We start from the raw sequence: 18679 nt of genomic DNA on the forward strand, positions 1-18679 counted from the left end.
TAAATTGAAAGATTTATGATGTCCACCCATGCAATAGGAGAGGCATTCCGGCATAGCTCACTTTTCATTCATTTCCTGTTTTTCATGTTTTTTAAAAAAAATTTACCTCAGGGAACTTGTCATTGGATAGAAATATCCACAGTGAATGAAGGTACTCAACAGGCTTTATTTTATTTTCCTGAAGGCTTTGCTATGAAACTTGGATACTCAGGCATCACGATATTGTTTTGACAGTACAGGAAGCATGCAGGCGATATGTCACGGAAATCAGTAGATATGTAAATCCAGACTCCACCCTTTTTTGGTCATGATCCCTTTTCATCTTTCTGGCAACAATGAGAAAAGTACAGCAGCTATAGCATTTTACCACAAAGTGTTAGGAGAAAGAATACTTTTTCTTATCATTCCTTTCTCTTTCTGCCTATCTTGACGGATGCTGTGTTACAGCTGCTTATCTGAAGAAATGGGTTGTGGTGATACTGATTAGCCTTCAGCATGGATTGAGTGAAAAAAAAAAAAAGTTTTGTCATGACTCAGGAGGAAGAAGAGGCTCCCTGTCACTTTTGAGCTGTGTGTTGAAGCAGGTCTGCCATGATCCATGTAGGAAAGAAAGACCTCACTTCTGCTTGCGTTGCAGGACTATTCACCGGGAGACTCCCCACCAGGGACACCACCAGCCTCCCCACTGTCCTCAGCTTGGCAGACATTCCCTGAAGAGGATTCTGACTCCCCACAGTTTCGAAGACGGGCACACACGTTCAGCCACCCACCTTCAAGCACAAAGAGAAAGCTGAATTTACAGGATGGGAGAGCTCACGGTGTTCGCTCCCCTCTTCTGAGGCAGAGTTCCAGCGAACAGTGCAGGTGAGTCCAACACTCTTTCTGGAAAGTGAAATGAAATTCTCCTGTCACCTGTTACGGTCACTGTGCAGTTAAGATTTGTTGTGACTTCATGCTGCCAACAGTTCGCTTTTAGAAAGACCAGAAAAATAAATTGAATTGTAAAAAAACTTCAGTTACTAAAAGAAACAAGGCAGGATTTAAGGTACACTCCAAGAGAAGAGTTAAAGCATTTTGGACAGAAACAGTTTTTTGTTGTTTTTTTTTTTTTTTCCCAGAAAAATGGAAAATACAAGATATTACACACTTATTTTGTCTGAAAAACTTGGTGACAACACATTTTACTCAGTGTTTTCTTGAGGAACACTCTACTGAAACATAATCAGCAAATTTGAAAATAATGTACATAGAAGTAGAACTTCCTGTTAGCCTATGATAAAATACAAGGGTTAAAAAAACCACCTAAGCTATCTTCCTACATGACATAAAATTTGGCTACACTTTATAATAAATTAAAGCCAAAAATGAAAGTTATTAAAAATTTTATCTAGAATAAAGTGATATCTGCAAAGAAGAATACATATATAATAATTGATAGGAGTGTCCATTAGAAATGATTTTATATGGTATTTAAAAAATAATTCAACAAAATTGTTTGGCATTTGGTAATATATAATAAAGGAGGTAAACTCAGAATTGTAGAGTGCTTTCACATCTTCCTGTGTAGCACATGTCAGAATTTAAATCCTAGAATTAATTTTGTTTCTCTAGTTTGCCTGTGAGTCTGATATGGGAAACAGAGTCTGATAGTGATCCCGGTTGGGGAAAAACAAAACAACAACCCAGAACTCTAAGTAAAAGGAATTTTTATATTAGTTGTTATCAGAGTTATCAACATTAAGTTTAAGGATACTGTTTTATCTTCAGTGTTGTTTTTTGACTGATTTGATACTTAAAAATAAGGTAGATACTTAGGATATATGAAAATAAAGTAGAGTAATAGAGTTAATTTTTCTCAGATTTTCTTTTCTAAAAAAGATTTACAATTCATGTGTATATCAAGATTTTTAAAAAAAATGACTGCTTCATTTATATTTACACAAGGCACGAAGTCTCTTTTGTCCGGGAAAAATTATTAAGAATTTAAAAGATTATTTTAGACTTAAAATAGTTAAGTCTTTGAACTACTGATAATCATTTACAGGAACTTGTTTCCTGTAATTATTTCTGCTTTCCTACTTTTTTTTCCCTTGAAGTATCTTTTGCACATAAAAATAAACTCTGTTTGTCCTAAAACTGTTAAGAATGTTTTAGAGACAAACACGTATGGTCGGACATGCTGCACAGGTGAGGAATTCAGTTTGTGAGGAGTGAGCAAGGTCATGGTCATTTCAACAGACAACTGCATGTTTCCTTTTTTCCATAGAAGATCCAGCCCTGAGCTTTGAAAGGCAAGACTGAATTAATAGCAAGAACCTGTTTATATGCTTTTTCATAGTGAATGAAGATTTTGCCGAAATATAAATTAAGACAAATTTGCTGTGTTTTCTGTACTCAGCATTCTTCCATCAGTTCGGCGCATGCCCAAGGAGAGTAATTCTTCCTCCAGTCTTCCAAGTCTTCATACTTCCTTCTCTGCCCCTTCCTTCACTGCCCCCTCTTTCCTGAAAAGCTTTTACCAGAATTCAGGTAGACTGTCCCCACAGTATGAAAATGAAATCAGGTGAGATCAGTGTCCTCTGTTTGCAAAGCAAAATTTTCTGCAGTGATATGCTGATATGTTACTAAAAAGTGGCTCATTAATTTTGGAGTGACATTTACGCATCCATATGTTGTGCTTGTTCTAATCCATTTCTAATATAGTGGCTTCAATTCCAATGAATTTTATCAAGAAAACTTTTAAAACCAGTGTTTCAAAGCCTTTAATAACACGATCATCTAACTTTTTGAATTATATCTTTGTACTGTGTATTTCTTTGCTGTATGCTCCAGAGTCTAAGCTTTGTACTGTTTGCAACAAGACCTGGTGCTAATACATACTAAGCAAGTCTCCTCCGATTGTGCTTTTTCTTCTTAGCCTCTTTGGACATATGATACGGAATCCATAAGCCAACTGTATTAACGTGATAGATAAATATATCTTTAGTTTTTAAGTATATAGAATATTTCCTAGGCATTTCTTTGATTTTTCTATGACATAGATTTACTTCTCTAAAACTCAGTGTAAAATACATAATGGGTACAGGATCATGTTGATGTCAGCTCTTTCAGATAGCATGAAGGATTTCTTGAGTCTTGTAGTTATCTGATTTTGTTTTGTTCTCAGTATTGAAAATGTATAGCTTTTAAAATCTTTGTGCTTTTAAGTACACAAAATTAGATGTAGTGATTTTTGGAGAATTGCCTTTTTAAAAAATGTAAAATTATGACATCTTACTGATTATTCAAATTATTAGTGGGATATCGATAGCCTTCGAAAAGTGTTGAGTTAGCTTGGGAATTCTTCTAAAGGGATTGTTGCTGGCTTAGAAGTTTGTGATATTCATTCCAGTCTTCGGTGTAGCTTGCTTGACTCATTCTTTTTTTTTTTTTTTGCTGTATAGTATTCCATTTAATACACTACAGTTTATCCGCTGTCTTGCTGATAGACTTGGGTTGTTCCTAGTCATTTGATATTTGACAATTCTTGCAGTCAAGGAGAGGAATACCTGTTGTAACCAGCCTGTGTGTCACTAAGATTTTCTTTTTGGCCCCATTTCTTTTAGACTTAGGAAATCCCAAAAGTTAGCATTTAACTAGGTAACCTTCAGCAACTGGTTAAATTAGACTAATTTTTGAATGATCTGAGTATCTTTTGTCTATGTGTGCCAATTATCTTCACTCTAAGAAAGATAATTAATACTGGATTTAAAAAATTTTGAATCTGAACTTCCTCTGAATTAGTACAAAGTCATGTTCATACATTGAGTTTCTAGTGAAGAAAATGAATGAAGAACTGATTTTAAAGGGCTTTTCAAGGGGCACTTGGCCGACTCACTTGGTAGAGCATTCAACTGTTAAATCTTGGGGTTGGGAGTTTGAGTCCCACTTTGGGGGTAGAGATTGCTTAAAAAATAAATATAAAAAAGTAAATAAGGGATTTTTCAGGGACAACCTTATGGGAGAAGATTGAAAAGAAATTAGCTACAAAAAACAGTGTAGTATATATGGAATATGCCATGAATTGAGAGAACCAAGAACGTACACATATAAAAATATCAGTTTGCCTTATGTCTATAGTACTACCTATTAATAAGAGTACAGCACTTTGAATGAAACATACTGGCAGTTTCTTATTGTTATGTTAGTTAAAGTGAGCATCTGGGCAATCCTAGTTTTCTTCTGGAAACAGAACCCTGCCCAAAAGTGACAATTAGGAAAAATCATTGAGAAGGTCAAAGGTTAGCTGTGAACAGAATGCAGAATGCCAAAACAGTGGCTTTTTTTTTTAGATTATTTATATTGTAGTGTGTTACATATCTGTCTTCAGTAGTTTTGCTTAAGTGTGTGCATTATTCTTGCTCAAAGCTTCCTAGTCCTCTGTATCTCATTCTAAAGAAGGATATTAAAGTCAGAGGGTAAGTGTATTTAGTTTTGCATTGAAAATTTTCACTTTTTGTAGCTATCTTACTTGAAGTGATATATTTAAACAAATGGAGAACTTTTAAATTTGTAGGATCATTAAAAATAATCCTGTTTTCTGTGCTTTGTAATATTTTCTTGGCTCTAAGAATAGCGAAAAATCAGAGAGCACTTTCTTGTACATTTTTCTGTACTTTCTGTACAGTTTTGTTTTTGTTTTTTTTTTTTTTTGGTAATTTGACCAGCATAGACCCAGCAGGCCAAAAAGAGACTTAAATTTTTTATTTTTATAGAAAAGTATAACAATCAGGGCTGCCTGGGTGGCCCAGTCAGTTAAGTGTCTGACTCCTGATTTCAGCTCAGGTCATGATCTCACAATTAGTGAGTTTGAGCCCTGAGTCAGGCTTTGTTCTGTGTCAGCTCAGAGCCTGCTTGGCATTCTCTCTCTCCGCCCCTCTCCGACTCGTGTGTGCACTCTCTCTTTCTCTCTCTTTCTCTTTCGCTCTCTCAAAATAAATAAACTTAAAAAAAAAAAAGGCAAGTACCCCAGCCCTGAGCATACAGCTCAGTGGATTGTCACGGAGTGAATGCTCCCATGTCACCACCTCTCAATAAATGGAATGCTATCAGTACTCTCATGGTTCTTCTCCTCTTCCCACCCAATCACTTCTCTTCCCCCTGATCACTCATACCATTGTTCATATTTGCCTGGTTTTGAACTCTGTATAAATGGAATGGTACAGCATACGTTCTTTTACTCTGGCTTCTTTCATTGCACATTACTTTATGAGATTCATCCCCATTTTATGTGTAGTTCAGTTCATTTATTTTTTATTGCTGTATAGTATTCCACTTAATATGTGGGTTGTTTCTAGTTTTGGGTCATTAAAAGAGTGCTATCCTGGATATTATTAGTTGTCCTGGATATTAGCATATCTGTCCATTATTGAGGACTATGTACACAGTAGTAAAATTGTTGGACAAAATTCACTATTAATAGGTTTATTTCAACTAGTAAGTCACTTAGACATAAATTATTAGTTATAATCTGGGACAGGGTTTTTTTTTCAATTTGTATTTTGAAATAATTTCAGAGTTAAAGAAAACTTGGAAAAATAATATGGAGAACTCCTGAAAACCTTTTATCCAGATTCATCAATTTTTTAAAATTTCCACATTTTCTTTACCATTCCTTCTGTTTATTCACATATTATATGTATATGTGTACACACACACGTGCATATATGAGTATATATTTCTTTATTCTAAGTCATTTGTAAATAGGTTACTTCCATTCATACATTAATACTCTGCATACTTTAATATGTATTTCCTAAGAATGAGGATACTCAAGAGCATGGTTTTAATTCAGTGATTTCTGAATCTACATTTCTCATCACGCCTTTCAGAGAGAACATGAAGCACACACAATTACTGTAATATCTGGAACTATTCAGAATATTGAGAGGAATGAGGTTCAGAATACTATGAATTACAATTTTCTTTTCACTTGAGTACCTCGCATCTTATTAGTTGTATAGAGTGAATCTCTAAATATGCACAGCCAAATAAGGTACAGAGTATGTTAGCATATAGGCTAATATATACTACTTCTTAAAAAGCCTATTAAATTGAAAATTTGAAACTCAGATTAGGCATCCTTCTTTAGGACCTCTATTCTGAATCATTAAAAACATGTCAGGTTACTGTTTTTAAGTAGGCTGAGAAAAAGGAATCAAGATATTTTTAATATGGTTTATTGATTAGTAGGTTTATCTGCACAGCCTTGAAATGATAAAGGAAAGGGAATAAGCATATGTTTTGTTTTGCCTTGAATTAATTTTTAAAAATTTAATGTCATTTCATTGTTTAGTAGCTGAACCATAACTGTGATGATATAGTACATTTATATAATATTTATCAAATATGATACATCCTTTCTATCAATAGGCATCTTTGTCACTCCTTATAATTTTTTCTCAGCATTTAAGCCTTTAACCAAGAAAACATTTATATTGAAGTTAATTGGTCAAAAGTAAAATGATAGTCATTACTTCTATTCACTTATAAGACTTTTCAGTGAGAAAATAAGATTTTTGCTGAAGTACTTTGTAGTACAATGTTGGTTCCACATAGTTCTCTTGTGTTCACTGATAAAAATAGTATTATCATATCACGATTCATTATTGAAATAACTGTATGCTTTATTGATGACTAATGGAAATGCCTTTTTATTCTAAAATCCTGATTTTGGTCATATATCTCTCTGTATGCTAATGTCATTCCTTCTTTTCCTGTTGGACTAGACAGGACACTGCTTCAGAATCAAGGTGATTAGAGGTCTAAATATGTTCTTATAAAAATTCATAAATTCTTCCACCTGAATATCACTGTCAGTTAAAAAACAGTTTTGGCTGTCTCCTGAATGCATGCCAACATTCTGGTGCTATGGGGTTCTGTCATAGGGAAAATGTGATGCCTGGTGTAATCAAAGATCACAAATAATCATATAAAATGTTGATTGCAAACAGAAATCCTGTTTCTACTCTATTCTGTGCTGACAATTCCTTAGTACTGTGCCGTGGCCTTCAAGCAAAGCCTGATTTTAATTTTGAATTAATAGACATGAATTTGCTCATTTGGAGGTATGTATGTACATATAAGGAGTTTATTTCAAGAAGATGCAGAAATGAGCATCCTAAAAGAAACAAGGTCATAAAATTTAATCTAGTTTTCACCCAAAGAGGATTGTTAATCTGTTCCTATTCACCTTAATTCTTGATAAGTTGGTTACTTTGAGACACTGCTGAGGCCTGTCAAACCTCCCACTGGTCTGGACACAGGAAAACACCTACTTCCTTATTATGGAAGTCTGACCACATCTGTAGTGATATCTCTTCCTCTCAACTCGCTTGCTTTTTGTGGTAAACATCCAAAATTATTGCTGTACAACTTAACTGGAAATAATTATTCTTGGCTTTGTTTTAGGTTCTATACTTAGTTTGTATCAGGAATCCCGTGAAAAACAGACATGCCCATCTTTCTGTTTGGAGCCACTAACATTTGGATTTCTTTCTAGCTACAGTAAAGACACAGTGTTAAAGATTGGACTAGAATGAAAAAAAAGGAGAAAAGAAAGGAGAAAAAAGGAAATCATTTTGGACACATTGATAAGATAAAAATGACTTTTTGTTTGAGACTTGTAATTGATTGACACTTTTTAATGGTTGGGTGTAAGACTCTTACCTACTTTTAAAAGCCTAATGGAAGTGTTAGTTTTACTGTGTGTCCTTCTAGGTTCTACAGTCATAAAAACAGGTCTGTTTATTTGGCCTGGACTTTCCTTATTTTACATATGGTTAGATTGAGCCCTAGGGATGTTTTATATCTTGTTTAGTATTATTTCCTTAATCTTAGGTTTTAGGGATGTGAGTAAGCAAATGAGCTAGCCACCCAGAGATACTTTAAATTCCAGTGTAAAGAACTTAATCTTTTAAAAGTGTATATTCAAAGTAGAGCTTAGGAAATAAAACTCCTTGTTTTTCTCATTCTTTCTTTTTGTTTTACACATTGTTCCACTGATTAATCTATCTCTGACTCATAGCTCACATGCTATATATTGCTTTCCACTAGAATAGTTCAATATCAGTTTTATTTAATTAGTAAAGATTTTCCAAAGAATGATAGGATTGTACCTAGTTGAAAGTCAGTACTTACATAAACTATTAGTGTACCTGATGCAGTTATGTGTAAATTATACTTTGGATCCTGTGGGAAAAGCTCAAGTTTCATCACTATGTTGTTCCACGAGTCTTTCCTGAGGCATTTACAAAGAGAACACTTTTTCAGATTTCTGTGAAATCGGTGCTATATCACATTAATCAAGTCTTGTTTCTATCTTGAATTGTAAAACATTGTGATTTAGATATAGCTTTAATCAGTATTAGTCATTTATTTGGCCTTTATGATGCTACTCGTTTTAGATGGGTGCCCAGGGGCTGGAGGATGAGGAGCAGTTTGCTGCTAAGCAGAAAAACACCTTTTGGGGTTTTTTTTGTTTTTGTTTTTTAGTTTTATTTTGTTAACATACACTGCAATATTGGTTTCAGGAGTATAATTCAGTGATTCAGCATTTATATACAACACCCAGTGCTCATCACAAGTGCCCTCCTTAATACTCATCACCCAACTACCTCCCTCCATCAACCCTCAATTTGTTCTCTATAGCGAAGAGTCTCCTGTGGTTTGTTTCCCTCTCTCCTCCCCGCCCCCCCCCCCCCCCCCCCCCGCCCCTTACCCTGTATTCACTTTTGTTGTTTCTTAAATTCCACATATTAGCTTTGTGAACAATGTATCTATGCTGCCTGGTGGTGGGGGTGGGGGGAGGTGGAATAAAACATGACTGCAACCTTAACATTGAGTCCCTATGAGTGATCACTAAAACACCTCCATTTTTTACAATATCCAGCAAATTAATTGTTACTAAAGCAGACAAGTATCCATTAAAAATTCTGTGTTAACACAAGAAGTATAATGTTAATTTAAAAAGTCAGGGTGGTAAAGGTTCTAACTGCTTGGCCAAAGATGTATTAAAAAGTTATCTTGGAGCTTTGTGGGAGCATTCATATCATATCCATAGCTTTGGATTTGATGCTGTGTCCAGAAGGACTTGGAAGTGCCTCCCAGCCTACAGAATATGATAGAATATTTTCTCTTCTTATAAAGCTCTCATTTGTGCCTTTTGGATTGTGGTTCTTAATTAACTGGTGACTGGTAATAGGAAATATATATAGAATACACCAATATAAAAATAATTGGGAATTCACCACATTGTAGTTCTTTCCTAGTTATTCGTTTTTTAATTTCATAAATTTTCAATAGAGGTAATTCTGGCACAAACTACTTTTCCTGAATATGTCACTTTGGAAGCAATTTTATAATATACATGTTGACATTCCAAAATGCAAAAGAAGGAGGGAAAAGACCATGGAAAAATAAGGAAATGGTTCTGATTTGTTTTATCATTTAAAAAAATGTAAAGATAATACAATATATGTATAGTCCACCATATTAATGTGTTTTGTTTTTGATCCTTCCATTTAAAGAAATAGTTGCATTTTGGAATGGAGTTCTTTCAAAAGCAAAGAAGAAGTGAGACATGTACATAAGTGAACACTTAGTACTTTGAAGTTATTTCTCTGCTGAAATAAATGACTTTGTGCCATTAAAAAATGGAAAGAGGAATACTGATCATAAGGCTTAAAGCCAGTTAGAGACTGATTTTTTTTTTTTTTTCCACCAGAAATACACATGGCACTGGGGATACTGACAGGTTTAGTTTTATGGTCCAGTAGTGCTTTGTCTGAACTAAGGAGGAGAGGATTTACATTGGCATGATGAAGTGTAGTGCCTTTGTTGGGATCCTGGACCACCTGGATTTGAATTCTGGCTTCTCCATTTATTATCTGTGGAACTGTGGGCAAGTTGCTTAGACTTTTTCAACCCAGAGAAAGTTTTCTCACTAAAAGTGGAAATAGAAATAACACCTACCCCATAAGGTTGCTGTGAGGATAAAATGAGTTCCTACTTGTAAAATGCTAAATATTAGGACAATGCAGTTACCACCGTAGGAATGTCAGATTGCTGACCAATAGTAGGTAAATCAAAGGGCAAGCTGTGGGAAGTTGCATATATGCACTGACTGCTGGAGCCCTTATCTGGACTCAGACTTCTGGGTACATGGCTTCTGGAATGAAATGAAGCAGGGCAGCCTTTTCCTTATCTCAGCCACCAACCAGCTTTTTTAGGATGTCCTTTTTTAGTACCAAGATAAAGGGGTCAGTGGTCTGTTATGTAAGTGCTTTTCAGTATATTATTATCTTATATTCTGACTGCTAATTTTTGGCTTATCAATTCTGACCATTCAATTCCAGACATAGGAAGAAAATGTGTCACTTGGCAATTTATTTAGATTATAGGATATAAAATTTTAGATGTTATGAAACTTTCAAATATGTAGCAGGCTAATGTGAAGGTACTTTATGGACCTGTTTTATAATCCCCCAAAAGCACATATTTTAGACACAATAATGAAATTGTTAGGAGTACTTTAAGTTTTATTTTTAGAACTATCTAGACATTCAACATGTCATTGACGGCGAATTGGAACTTGATTTAAAAAATTTTTTTTAATGTTTATTTATTTTTGAGAGAGAGGGACAGAGACAGAGCATGAGCAGGGGAGGGGCAGAGAGAGAGTGAGACACAGAATCCAAAGCAGGCTCTGTACTGTCAGCCCACCGCAGGGCTTGAACCCACGGACTGTGAGTTCATGACCTGAGTTAAAGTTGGATGCCTAACTGACTGAGCCACCTGTGTGCCCCAAGTCTGATTTTTAAAAGATAGTTTAATTCCACCATCAAAATATAAAAGTTCCAGACTCCTTCGGGTTAGTTTATTGTAGTTTTGTTTGTCAGAGCTGCTAAATAGTCAAGAGGAATTATTGAACACTTACCCATGAGGCATTGAAATAGATACTTTACGAAGTCTTTCACTTAGTTTTCTAGGCTTAAATTATAAATTTTGACGCCTTTATGCAGGACAGGAACAGCACTTACCCGGAAAAACAATGCCTTACGCTGTTTACTAACACTGCTGCTGTTGTTAGTACCTACCAGTGCCATCAACAGCTCGGTCTGTACTTTCAGGAAACAGAGCTGTTAGAGCTTTTTGCCAAAAAGGATGTAAAAGTCATGCTACCAACATAGGTTTTAAAAAGGTGTTCTTTTAGTTATTCCTGACATGTTAGCCTAGCCCATATGATTTTTTTGTCCATTTCATTTAACCTTCTGAGTTAATGTTTGCTATTATTTGCCAGTTATTATACCAGAAGCTAGAAATACGTCCATTAACTGGGCATTTAGCAAATAACTGCTCGTGAGATAGTGTTACCAAAGTGAAGATACAGAGTACTTCAAGAGTGTCTATCAGGATATAACTATTGTTTGCAGAACATTTGAATCATAGTTTCTAAAAGGGAAATACTTGAGTTAATACTTTCCAAAGCGGAAGTAAAGGTGGACATATTTATTCAGTCTTACAGGGAGCTTTGAACCATGGACACCATGGACACATATTAGGGTTGTAATTTTATCTAACGAAGGGGGTTTGACTGTATTGAGATATATGTGTTGTTGCTTTCTGAAGTATCCTAATCTATCACACTGCCAACTGTGCAACAGCTGAAGGCATGTCTTTTTCTTAACCTTAGTTTAGCTAATCTAGAAGTAATCATTCCAGGAAGATAGGTCAAGATTAGAGATAACGGAATTGCCTGATGACCATGGGTACATAAATAAAAATATGATAAGCAGGTGCTGAATTGCTCCCTTCTTGGTGGCCTCAGTACCACTGAGGCAGGTGGTGGATTTTCCAGCTACATTTCCTTTCTGACTTAAGCATTGACTCTTTTGGACTCCATTAAAAGTCCTGGATCTTCACTTGTTGGTATCACTAGCCATAAATACTGTTACCTTCAGCATTTTTTCAGGAAAGCCCAGAGACTTTGAAATGTACTGTTACCACCACTAACAGTAGCAATTCTTGCATGGCATTCCAGCTGCTAAAGTGATTCGTCTCAGAAGTGAGTTTGAGTCAGGATGACCTTTTATTGCAGATAGGCCTAGCATGACTTAGAATGTTCTTTCCTAGGAAATGAAAGTTTTAGAGCAGACCCACATTTCCACATGTTTGTTTCACAAAGCACTAATGTATAAAGCTGTCACATGCTCAAAGCCCCCTCCCTGCCTCCAAAATTGGGGAAGGTGATTATGGGGTCAAATGATTGAAATAGATTAGGGCATATCTATACATTACTTCACTCTTCGGAAAGTCATAGTGCATACCAGTATATTACAGTCTCTGTGAAATCCTCCTATAGAGAGATGTTGAATTTTTTTTATCTTAACCTAGCCAGTCTTATTGATCACAGTTCTTTTCTTAATATATTACCTAATAATAATCCCAAGGTTAAGCATTCCTCCTTTATTCGGGTTACTTTCTGCCATGATCCACATATTGGTGGCTAGCAACTTGTAGACAGATCTCAACAGTCACAGGCAATAAGAAGCTATCTTTATCAGTCTATTCTGTAAGAGTATAAGGAAAGCTCTTTTTGAGCCTCTTACAGAACATTTACATTGTTTAGAATGCACTTTTTAATTTTTTAGTAAAGCAGAGTTCCTTACTTAAGCAGCCTCTGTGCCTCTGTATACGTTCATCTTTTCCTCGGGTTAGGACTTGAAATGGTTGGCTACTATGGAATGAGTAGAAACAGGTGAGCTCCTCATGCCTGGGCTGTGGCTTGGATTGCATTTTCCCCAGGCTGCTGTGGCCTGGATGACCAGTGTGCCTAGTGATGCATCGCTCTTTGTTGCCTGAGGCTTGTGCTTGCCCATGGCAGGACTTGTGAATGGCTTGTGCTACCGTGTGGTTGTGAAGAACCGTGCTGTGTATTTCTCCTTACAAGTTACATATTTATTTGCTTTCCACAGTGATGGAGAGGGGAGAAAAAGGACCTCGTCTACTTGCAGCAATGAATCCCTAAACGCTGGAGGCACTCCCGTCACCCCTCGTCGAATCTCCTGGAGGCAGCGCATTTTCCTCAGGGTTGCTTCTCCCATGAACAAATCTCCCTCAGCAATGCAGCAGGGTCTGTGTGGTACACACTAAAGAATTACTCCTTACCGGTATCATAAACTAGGGAATGGAATGCAGTGCTTTGGGTACAAAGAGATTTGAGTGATTTCAGTGGAGAAATAACTTCTGTTTCCATATATGACATGGTGGTGAACTTCTCAGCTATCGTTAGAACGTAGTAGACATTCAGTAAATGCTTGATGAGTGAATGAGTGAACTCCCCAAACTGGGCACTAAGATACTGCTAGAAAAGCATAGATTTTTTTTTTATTATTAGAAAAGTAACCTACTCCTTTACAAGGGTCACTCATAAAACAAAGTGACATCAAAATGTTGAATGATTAAGAAATGGATACAGAGACAGTAGCCAAATATCAACCAAAAGATATGAGACCTGTTAGAAATTAAAGCAAAGACATCCAAAGGGGCAAAGTAAATTATAACAATAAACAGAGATACAAAAATGATGATCAATTATGCCAACATGCATAATTACATAGCCTTGAAAGTTAGAAAATAGAAGTTCACAGAATGTTGGGAAGAAATACATCAGTAGCTCTCATGGGAGATTTTAACATATTTTTCTCTAAAAATTAAATACAAGGAGGGTATATATAGTTAATATTTGAGAAATATAATTTAACAAGCTTGATCTAATATTTATATAGAAACTTGCTCCCCCATAGGCAAAGTTCATTCATTTTTAGTGCACATGGAACATTCCAAAAAATTGTGTACTTGGCCACAAAGGCATTATTTTAATATGAAACAATCACATAATCTCTGATTACAGTGCAAAAAAAAAAAAAAAGGAATCAAGAATTAGAAGACAACTAAAATGTTTCATGTGTTTGGAAACTGAAAACTACTAGAAACTAGAAGGAAGAAAATATGTTCAGAGCCCTGCACATCAACATTGAGTTGTATTTAAAGGGCATTTTTAAAATCAGGAAAGACAAAACTCAAATGTACCTAAGTATTTAATTCAAGAAGTTAGAAAAGGAGCTCCTGAGTAAAATTTTTAAAAATTATTTATTAAGGAAATAAATAATAAGGGTAAGGGCAGAGGTCAGTTAGTAAAGAAAAAGAAACAAGAAACTGACATTACTAGAGAAAAAATTAACTCTGCCTAGGGTGGCCAGAGAAAGCTTCACAGGAATGCTGGATATTTACATTTAAACTCATTGCTGGGAGAAGCATGTTTCAGGAAGTGAAACTAGCAAAACTCTGATATCATCGGAGAGAACTTTGCAGGTTAGGGAATCGTGAGAAATTCAGCATGACGGGAGCAGAGGATGGGAGATGGAAACACAGGTTGGGAAGTTTACGTGAGGCAGGAGTCTGAAGCTGTCCATATGCTGTTTGCAATAGTTTGGACTTTGTGCTTTGGGGCATAAGCAACCGTTGAAATATTTTAAGAGACATAGTCATGTTTGTTAATAGGAAACTAATTGGCAAAGGTGCAAAGAATGGCCTGGAACAGAGGGAGAGAGTGAGCTCCAGGAATTGGGTAAGAGAATGTTGCAGGAGCGAGCAGAGGTGCTGAGCCAAGACAGGCCCCACGTTGTTCAGCTGCTCTTCTCTTGACTGTGTCTGATGGTAGATGGAGACCTTAGGAGATCACTATTACCTACTCACGTAACCTTTTTGTTTTGCACAATCAGAGAATGTACAAAGATAAATTGCAGAAGTGTTGGGCTCTGGGGATTGCCAGTTCATCTTAGAGCACCTATCTTATAGGTCATTGTGTGCAGAAAGAAGAAGTACAGAAATTACATGTGCTTTCGTTTCAACTCGAGAGGGAAATCTGTCAGGGGAATTTAGTTTAGTGAATTTACTTAAGCTGTTAGTTCCAGAAATGCAGTTACTGGGAAAGTGGCCTTGTGAAAAGCTTTAAAGGTGGAAGATAGGATGAGAGAACATCAATTCTAGAGAAAGCTTCCGCGTAGTCTGGGTTACTGCTTAGGAATGCCTCTCACTGTTTTCTTCTCTGCAGATGGACTGGACAGGAACGAGCTGCTGCCACTGTCCCCTCTTGCTCCAACCATGGAGGAGGAACCACTGGTTATATTCATGTCTGGTGAAGATGATGATCCAGAGAAGGCTGAAGAAAGAAAGAAGTCAGAAGAACTGAGGAGTTTGTGGAGAAAAGCAATACATCAACAAATCTTGTTGCTTCGAATGGAGAAAGAAAACCAGAAACTTGAAGGTTAGCCATTCAATCAGGGCTAAATGATATGATACTATAATTGAAAGCTTTAGGTTAAAACCACCCCCGTCTTCCCCACCCTCAGCCAAGGAGTATAAATGCACTTTGACTAGGATTTTACTGATTATAATTGTTTCATTTTATTTTGTGAGGTTGCAATGACATGGGAATGTGCAGCTTAAAATATTTGCATTTTTGTTTAATAGCTAAAACATCAGACACCTTTAGAGTGTTTTTGGGTAACAGAAAATGTACATAGTGTGGCATCCATGTATTTGATGTGACTGAAAGTCTAATATTATTGTGCATTACTTAAAAAAAAAACCCTTAAACATGAAAAATATTTCAAAAATTCTTTTTGAAATTGATTTTCACCTTTTAGGCTAATTGCATTTATAATAAGGGAAATGTGCCTATTTCAAATAAATTCTATTTGTATTGTACCCAGTTCAACTATCTAATTACCTGTTATCAAATCAAAGTTCCTAATTTTTGTTATTGCTTTATATACTTTCTACTTAAAAAATCATATTCAAATCATTAAATTTATAATTGGATAATTTACAATAGCTTCTGTGGTATTACTGGTGCTTTATTGCTTACTTTATGAATAAGTGTTTTAGAATGTGTTTTCCAGACTTCGAAAGAATGATGTTATTTACCTCCTTATGAGCCACACATAAGGAGATGTGCAGACGGGACCAAAACTCAAAAAATGTACTAATGTTACTATGTTTGGCAGTTCACTTAACCTAAAAGGGCCTTGTTTTTCACATGTGTAAAATGAATGATTTAGCTTAAGTGGGTCCTTTGATTTACAAGATTATAGGAAAATGTACAATTTAGGTTTTTCTCTGGCTTGCTTTTATTGTGTTGTCTTCCAAAATGCTTTTTTAAGAACAGGTATTCACATTTCTATGCTCATCACCTATCTTAAGATTCCTCTTACTACACCTAATACTCAATTCTGTTTTTAAATTGAACAATATTTAGTTTGCAAGGGAGTAATTTTCTTCATTGCTGTTTTCTTGGCAGACTGGAAGTACGCAAAGTTTTAAATATCCTAGGAAGTAAATCTTTTTTTTTTTCTTTAAAATTAAAACCCAATTGATCGTTATTGGTACAGTTTTTAAAAGTTTGATGTGATAAATGGTATGCCCACCCGGGATTTTATAGATTTTGAGGGAAATTCAATTCATATTTAGGATAAGAGAGGAGGTGACATTTAGCAGATATGGTCAGAAACCTTTATGAGTTCTTTTTTTTCTGTATTTAAGTAACAGAGATAAAAAATAGTTGAGCTTATTAAAATTCTAGTCAATGGATAATTATTTATTGATGGTTCTTTATTTTTTGCCTAGTTAACCAGGTGAGGGCAGATGTTGACTGTTCTTAATCAGCATTTTATCCTCAGGGCCTGAAGCTGGCACATAGCTCTTGATTATTCTCTTAAATGAATAAAGATCTAGAGAACGTTGCAGGGGGAAAAAAAGGAAATATGCTTTTGTTCATTATAAAAAAAATAATTAGTAAAGTAACATATAGGGTTATATTAATTATTAGCTTTAATGAACCCACTTCTTCAAAAAAATTTGATTACCATAGAGAAATATAAAGCAAGTATTGAGAAGCAAAGCTCCTCTCTGTGAGTTTAGTGGTATCCAAGAGGTAGGCCATCTAGTGGTATCTAGGAGTATTTTCATAGTGAAAGTTTGGTTATATCTGGACTTTCAGTAGAAACTTTTACTCTTTATTTGAATAACCATATTATAAGATATTTAAATTCTTTGGAATGGTTTCAAACACACTAAGTAAAGGGTAATACTCATTCTGCTGTTGTTTTTGTGCTGTCGAGGACTTTGGATGCATGACAAAGATTTGTGTTGCAGAAGGTAAGGGGTTGAGCACTGTGAGCTTAAATGAATACACGTTAATCTGTGAGACTCCTGTTCAATGTGATCCTAATGAAAGAAAAAAAAATAGCTAAATGTTTTTTCTTCCTTTACTCTTTTGGAATCAAGTATTCAAGATAAAGAACACATCAAGTTAGTAGTTGCTTTTATAGGCCTTTCTTTAATGAGCTTTGGGCTTATATTTTAGACCATCAAACAAGAGAGAATTCTGTACTATTTTTAAAAACAGAAGTAGTGTTAATTTCAATAAAATGAATTTTTTTCTTTAAGAAAAAAATGACCACAGAGGCACATGACTTAACATTTTTAAAAGAAGTATTGGTAACTCTGGGAATAATTATAAAAATGTATTGGGTTACCATGGTCAGTATTTCTCTAATCAAGGTTAGCACGAGGTATTGTTTTCTCATATAGGTCATATATAAAATATCATTGGTGTTGAAAATGATGCAAGTTGTCACATCTGAGGCTATCACATTTGTCAAAAAAATTGAAACTTACAGCGTAGGGAACACGCTTAGTTTTTTATGCTTAGTAGAGCTCCCATCTGTAAGATACAGAGTAAAACCTCCTTAGAAAGTTATTCCTGATACTTTTTTACGTGATATGACTCTGTTTGGGAACCTTTCATGTATCCTCACTTTTTTTAAGTTTACTTTGTGACTACATGTTAGTGGTTGATTCCTAAAAATCATTTGGTATGATTTTACAAATACAACAAAATGTTTAAAATTCTGTGTTCTAGGAACACATCAGTTTTACACAAATTCTTTTGTTTTTCTTAGCAAGCAGAGATGAACTCCAGTCCAGAAAAGTTAAACTGGACTATGAAGAAGTTGGTGTATGTCAGAAGGAGGTCTTACTAACCTGGGATAAGAAGTTGTTGAACTGCAGAGCTAAAATCAGAAGCGATATGGAAGACATTCATATTTGTCTTAAAGAAGGTATTCTGGATTGCCTTTTTCATTTGAGTAATATTGACACACAATGTTACATTAGTTTCAGGTGGATCATCATTAATCATCTTTTTTAGAGAAAATCTTTAGAGATTTTTTGATTGTGTAGCTCGGGCATAATTTTGTCCTTGTGCTTTACCTATAAAAAAAGGGAAGTAATTTGCTTTTGACTGCAGTCAGTGACTTTGTTGGGAAGAAAACAGTGCTAATGGAGAGATGGTCCCTGAGGAGTTAGCAGACACCTTTTCTTCTAGGTTTTCCTGTCTTCTTCAACCAGCTGTTCTCAGCTGTCTTTGTTGTTTATCAAGAAAGGAGTGAATGCATGGGTAGAGACCTTGGATCATATCCATAAAAATAATTTAGACTTACAAACTAGACTCATTTCCATCATTTAGTCAGAAATGTTTATATTTATATGTATATGTATATTCACCTACACGTAT

At 35.3% G+C, this 18679-nt stretch overlaps 1 protein-coding gene across 7 annotated transcripts in view; it reads left to right on the top strand.

The window, feature by feature from the left end:
• The window catches only part of TBC1D4 (TBC1 domain family member 4), a 188504-nt gene that overhangs the window by 149011 nt on the left and 20814 nt on the right, over positions 1-18679 (top strand). For 3 of the 7 annotated variants that reach the window (XM_053898034.1, XM_053898186.1, XM_053898096.1), the window contains exons 10-15: positions 638-864; positions 2399-2563; positions 6768-6791; positions 13014-13180; positions 15155-15367; positions 18066-18224. In XM_053898034.1, the coding sequence (XP_053754009.1) occupies positions 638-864; positions 2399-2563; positions 6768-6791; positions 13014-13180; positions 15155-15367; positions 18066-18224 (955 nt within the window). The remainder of the gene's footprint in view (positions 1-637; positions 865-2398; positions 2564-6767; positions 6792-13013; positions 13181-15154; positions 15368-18065; positions 18225-18679) is intronic. The other 4 variants (XM_053898059.1, XM_053898149.1, XM_053898207.1 and 1 more) reach the window with 4 other exon arrangements.

This window comes from Panthera pardus, unplaced genomic scaffold (genome assembly GCF_024362965.1).
Source record: "Panthera pardus isolate Hobbes unplaced genomic scaffold, ASM2436296v1 HiC_scaffold_1, whole genome shotgun sequence".
Classification (NCBI taxonomy): Eukaryota; Metazoa; Chordata; class Mammalia; order Carnivora; family Felidae; genus Panthera; species Panthera pardus.